The sequence below is a fragment of the Enhydra lutris genome, unplaced genomic scaffold, assembly GCF_002288905.1.
Source record: "Enhydra lutris kenyoni isolate GAN:26980312 unplaced genomic scaffold, ASM228890v2 scaffoldscaffold111, whole genome shotgun sequence".
Classification (NCBI taxonomy): Eukaryota; Metazoa; Chordata; class Mammalia; order Carnivora; family Mustelidae; genus Enhydra; species Enhydra lutris.
The window spans coordinates 806,838-812,553 of NW_019154195.1; the positions used below are offsets into that span (position 1 = coordinate 806,838).

At 61.6% G+C, this 5,716-nt stretch overlaps 2 protein-coding genes across 2 annotated transcripts in view; both read right to left on the bottom strand.

The window, feature by feature from the left end:
* Positions 1–757: 757 nt before the first annotated feature.
* Positions 758–1,942, bottom strand: LOC111139590 (cytochrome c oxidase subunit 6B2). The gene is made up of 3 exons (XM_022491918.1): positions 1,831–1,942; positions 1,014–1,114; positions 758–905 (listed from the first exon to the last, which is right to left on the bottom strand). The coding sequence occupies exons 1-3, from the start codon at positions 1,940–1,942 to the stop codon at positions 852–854; spliced, it is 267 nt and encodes an 88-aa protein (XP_022347626.1). The 3' UTR covers positions 758–851.
* A 2,875-nt stretch (positions 1,943–4,817) lies between these two features.
* LOC111139574 (family with sequence similarity 71 member E2) overlaps positions 4,818–5,716 on the bottom strand; it is a 4,765-nt gene continuing 3,866 nt past the window's right edge. The window contains 1 exon segment of the mRNA XM_022491893.1: positions 4,818–5,077. Within this exon segment, the coding sequence (XP_022347601.1) occupies positions 4,818–5,077 (260 nt within the window).

The window sequence follows — 5,716 nt, forward strand, 5'->3', positions numbered from 1 at the left end:
GGTGACATTGCAAGGGGGGTTTGGAATCAGTGCCGCCACCTCCGAGGCTGGCTGAAGGCAGATCCAGTGCCTGGATGGGGCAGGAGCAAAGTATTATCCAGATAGGAGCCTGGAGCGTCCTGCAGAAGCGTCCTGGAGAGGCTGACGTGACAGCTGTCTCTGGAGAACGTCGGAGGAGACTGCTCTGACCTGGGAGCAGTGCTGAAAGGACGGGCCGGGCCTGCAGAAGACTGCTGGGAGGGGCTCGAGCGTGAGGACGGGGTGTACTTGGGGGGAAATGGGAGTCAGACGGGGGCGGGGGAGTGACGGAGAGTGGTGAATAGCTGGGAAAGGGTCTAGAGACGGAGAGGGACCGTTGGGGTCAGCGCTGGGGGGCAGTCAACCCCCCAGAACTTGGGAATGTAAGTCTCAAAGGAGTCTGGGGAGGTAAGAGGGGAGAAGGATCCTGAGGGAGGAGATGGAGGGCGGGCCACGTGTGGGGGTGGACAGTCAGGAGCACCCTGGGGGGCAAGCGAGGTCATCCACAGAAGCCCAGGCCGGGGGCTGCTGGCTGCTGGAGGTACTGGAGCGGGCGCGGGAGGGGCTGGGCTGCATCCCACTCTGGAGACCCCACGATCCTCCTTCCACCCCTGCCCCCTCTCCCATCAGCACCAGTAGTGCTAGCTGCAGGGCCCTGACGCAGGAAGGACTTCTCCAGCCCCCACACCACATATTAAGAAGAAATATCAGCAGCAACAGAGCTTTATTGGTGGTTTAGAGACTGGGGAGCGTACAGCCGGGGCCGGGGCTCCGGGAGACGCCAGGACGCGGGGTCAGTGCGCTGATCGTTCGGAGGAGCGGCTCTCAGGCCGTCAGATTTTGCCGGCGAAGGTCCCGTCCTGGATCTGCTCGGTCCAGCGCCGCACCTGGGAAGGGGAGGGCGGGGGTGGGGGGAGGAGGCCGAGGGCGCCGGCTCAGCTCCACGGAACCCGGCACCCCCGGCCGGCCGCCGGCGCCCCCCCCGGCCTGCTCACCCAGCTCATGGGGCACAGCGAGTGGAACACGCGGAAGTAATACTCGCAGGGCTGCGTGCTCTTGCCGCGGCGGTTCATTCTCTTGACGCGGCGGTGGTAGTCTGCGGGGGGGGGCCGGGGGGGCCGGCGGGGTGGCTCTGCTGCCCCGCCCCGGCTCTCCCGGCCTGGCCCCGCCCCCATCCCTGCCCCCAACAATGGCCCCACCCCCTCCGTGGCCTCGCCCTCCACGACTCAACCCCGCCCCTCCACTCCAGGCCCCGGCCCTGGCCAGGCGCTCGCGCTGTATCTCTGTATCTTTGTATCTCTCTCTGTCTCTCTACCTCTCTCTCTCTCTTTCTCTCCCTCCCTCCCTGCCTCGCCCCTACCTCGCCAGACCAAGCTCCTCCCCCTCCCGGGAAGACCCCCCCCAGCCCTTCCTTGCCCGGCTCCTGGACTTGGTCCCGTCCCCTCCAGGCCGCGCCCCTCCACGACCAGACCCCGGCCCACCATGGTTTGCCCACACGCTCCAGACCAAGCCCCGCCCCTCCAGGGCTCGGTCCTCGCCCCTCCATACCAGGCCCCGCCCACTCCCGGCCAGGCCCCGCCCCACCATGGTCGGTCCACCCTCTCCAGACCAGGCCCCGCCCCTCCAGGACTCGGTCCTCGCCGCTCCACACCAGGCCCCGCCCCTGCGGACGGTAGTCCCCTCCCCTTCCATCCCAACGGTCTCCAAGGCCAAGTCGGGTCCCCGACCCTCTCCCCATCTTCAGGTGGGGCGCGCCCTTTCCTGTCTCCCCTCTCTTACCCCCTGCCCCTAACCTGGCCCGCAAGGTCTCACCCAGGAAGTTCTGGTAGCAGTTTCGGGTCTGGTTCTGGTTGGGGAAGCGCGGGTCGAAGGGCGGTGTCGACCATTTCCCCTTGGGGGGCTTCTGGGAATCGACATCCAACATCCACGGAGGCGGCAGCTCCTGCGTGGGAAGGGGGCTCCGTGGCGCTCGGGAGCGCCCCTCGTTCCGACCCACACCCCGCTGCTGGCCCCCACCCGAAGGCCAGCCCCTGAGCCCACCCGCCCTGCCCTCACCAGAGTGATGTCAGCGTGTCACTGGGTCAGCTATGGTGTGGGGCGGTCCAGGGGTACCCGTCGCTTCTGAGTCTCCTGGGTGCAGCTCACGAGAAACCCGACCCCCAGCAGGATTGGCTGGGACCCCTGGACCCCAGCCAATGGGAGCCGCTGCGCTGCAGGGGATGTTCTAGGACGTGGGGCGGGGTCTGCGCGGACCTCCCTTAAGCCTCCTGCCCCCAGCCCCACCAAGCTCTTGAGGGTCCCCCGCGCACACACAGGCACCCAGGCACGACTTTTGCTGAGTCTGACTCAGGCTTTTAATCTCTGCGAAGCTGGGCCACCCCGCGGGCTCTCCCCCGTCCCGCTCCCCGCCCCCCCAATATATAAAGGTATAGATAGCTCTGGTCTCTGCCGGAGAGAGAGCATACTCCCGCCCGGCCTTTTCAGCACCCTGCTTCTTACGGTAAAGGTGCACAGCACCCTGGGGGCCTGTGGGGAAGAGGAAAGAGCCAGGGTGGGGTCTGAGCTCCCGGACTCCAGTGCCAGGACTTGGGCGGGTCTGCGGGGTCTCGGGCTACCTGGCCAGGCTGGGCTCCTTTGGACACTTTGGCAACTGAGATCGAGTCCTCGGAATCCCGCTATTGAGGGCTCTCGGTACTGAGCATGCTGGAGAGAGAGAGAAAGCCAAAGGAGGCTTTGGGGGCCACAGTTTACTGAGTGCTCAGTAAACCCGTCCCAAACGGAGCCTGAGGTGGAACGGGGTACCCACTGCGTCTTCCTGGCCCCGACGGACCTCGCAGGTTCCTCTCCCTCCTGCCTAGCCGCTACCAAGCCCAGCTGTGCACCCTTCACCCCACATCCAACTGCACTGTGGTAGCTCTCAAGAATCGCTGGTGCGCCGGCTTCCTACCCCAGCTGCTTCCCACATCCCTCCTCCCCTTGCAGCAAGCCACTTGCAGAAAGCTGGTCTACTCCTCCCCTCGGCATGCCCTCTTTGCCAACGCACAGAGGTAGGTACGTAGGGATACAGTGGGGAAATACCCATCACATAAAATTTACCATTGCAATCATTTTAAAGTGTACAGTTCAGCGGCGTTCGTTGCATTTGTCACGTGGTGGGACCACAACCTCTGAGCTCCAGAACGTTTCATCAGCCCACAGGGAGACCCTGTTCCCCATGCGCCATCCCTCCCCATCCCAGCTCCTGGCAACCACCAGTCGGCTGGGATTTGTCTGCCCCACAATTGTCAAAGGGCATCATCCGCGAAGGGGACCCTTGCATCTGGCTCCTTTCAGCCAGCATCACGTTTTCAAGGACGCTGGCAGATGACCTCCTGCTCTCTGTGCCTCCTCAGGCCTGCCCCATTCAGCTCGTTACCACCATGTAACAAATAATCGAATCCTTGCTGATAAATCCTCAGTCCCACCTCCCCCCACCTAGATGGGGCATTAGACACAACTGCTCTTTTCCCATGGTGGCCAGGATGCCTGTGTCTCACCATTCTGCACACCACTACTGTGGTCTCCCCTCTTCCCAACACTTTCTTCGTTTACACTCGCTGGCCAGAGACCTCCCCTAGTATCCTACCTTGCAGTAGCCGGCCCCGAGCTGTTGATTTCCCAAGTCACCCGTGACTCACGCATCCGGCTACCTAACCCACATCTTCACCAGACATCTTGGAATTCAGACGTCCGAAATGGAACTCCTGATGCTCTACCTGCCGCCCATTTCCTTCACAGCTTCTCTGACTGCTACCAATGGGGTCCCAGACCCCAACCCTTACACTTTCCCTTCATATCACATGGACACAATCTGTTGGCTCAGCCATCAGAGCATCTCTAGAACCCTGTCTCCTCTCAACACCTCCAACACCTCCCGTGTCCAGATCCACATCTCATGCCTGGATCACTGCGACTGCCTCTTGCCGACTCTCCGAGCTTCCATCCTTGCCCGCTTACCTTCTCTATGCTTGGGCCAGAGAGAGCCCTTTCTAACACACATGAATCCCAACTATTTAGCTCAATCCACCTGCCCCCAGCTCACTCATCAGCATCAAAGCCTAAGTTCTTAAAACGCCCGGCAAGGTCTCCTGTGATCGCCACCAGTTCCCTGACTCTTCTGATGGCATTCTTCTCTCTGGGGCCCCCTGGAACTCACTCTTGGTCAACATATTGCACACTCATAACTTCCCCAGATGTGTGCACGGAACCCTCCCTCTTCTCCTCCAACTCTTTAACAAGTGACATCAGCTCCCTGAGGCCCTCCCGGATCCACAGTCCCATTCTGGAGGCTGCCTACCTTCACGCCTAGTCTGCCCTCCTGTACTGTCTCCCCATGGAGCTATCAGCTTATATCATACAATATAATTGCCTTAGTTTTTATTGTCAGGATTCCTAACTTCATCACTACTGATAGTTTGTGTGGATCATTCTTCGCTGGGGGTGAGGTTGGAGGAAGAGCCTGTGCATTGCGGGAGGTTAAACAGCATCTCTGGGCTCTACACACAAGATGGCAAGGGCATATACTTCCCAAATTGCTCAGTGCTGGATTCCCAGTGCTTAGAACAATGCCTAGCACAAAGTCAACACTCACTAAATACCAAGTTCATGAATAAAAGTGAGAAAAGAGGGCATGATCCTCCACCTGGCAGAGAATGGGGTTGACGGAATATATCAGTCATCACCCCAAGTACCTGGCCGAAGGGCTGAAGACATCCTGTTCCTCTTCCTTATCCCCGCTGGCAGCCAGGTCCATCCCGCTCTCAGCTTCCAAGGGCGAGGGTGAGACACCCACTGAGGACAGCCCCGTCATGGTCACAGGGCTGAGGTCTGACATCTCCTTGGGCTCGCGAGGCTCTTGAGATATGCTGCTGAGCGGTGGGGACACCTCAGCTCCCACTTCTGACACGGGGGTCAGTGAGGTTGGTGACCAGGTTGTATCCTCCCCCTCTGACGCAGGCAGAGGGGTTGGAGACAGGGAGACATTGTCCATCTTCTGGCTGCTGGAGACACTGCCCATCTCCTGCTTGGGGAGGTAGGGCACCTCAGAAGTCCCCGTGGCGTCCTGGAACAGCTCCTCCACATTTGCTTTCTCCTCTGCCCACTGATGCCTGCTCCTCTCTGCCCACCGATGTATTTTCCCCTTCACCCAGGTGCCCACTGGGGACTGCTCCCTACCCCCCACGGAGGTCCCCTCCATCGAGGGCACCCAGGAGCCCACTGGGGACTGCTGGGTACCCCCCGCCGGGGTTCCCTCTGTTGAGGGTGCCCAGGAGCCCACTGGGGACTGCTCCCTAACTGCCACTGGTTTCCTCTCTGGCGAGGGCGCCCATGAGCCCACCGGGGACTGCTCCCTACCCCCCACTGAGGTCCCCTCTGTTGAGGGCGCCCAGGAGCCCACCGGGGACTGCTCCCTAACTGCCACTAGTTTCCTCTCGGGCGAGGGCACCCATAAGCCCACCGGGGACTGCTCCCTACCCCCCACTGAAGGCCCCTCCGTCGAGGGTGCCCAGGAGCTCAATGGGGACTGCTCCCTAAACCCCGCCAGGGTCCCCTCCATCGAAGGCGCCCAGGAGCCCACCAGGGACTGCTCCCTACCCCCCACTGAAGGCTCCTCCGTCGAGGGTGCCCAGGAGCTCAATGGGGACTGCTCCCTAAACCC

Bases quoted from the DNA above. Each gene is read 5' to 3' on its own strand.
- LOC111139590 (XM_022491918.1), bottom strand. From the start codon at position 1,942: ATGTTGGATGTCGATTCCCAGAAGCCCCCCAAGGGGAAATGGTCGACA. The intron at 1,115-1,830 runs GTGAGACCTTGC...CCCCCCCCGCAG, and splicing joins CTGCTACCAGAACTTCCTGG to ACTACCACCGCCGCGTCAAG. The intron at 906-1,013 runs GTGAGCAGGCCG...TCCCCTTCCCAG, and splicing joins CGCTGTGCCCCATGAGCTGG to GTGCGGCGCTGGACCGAGCA.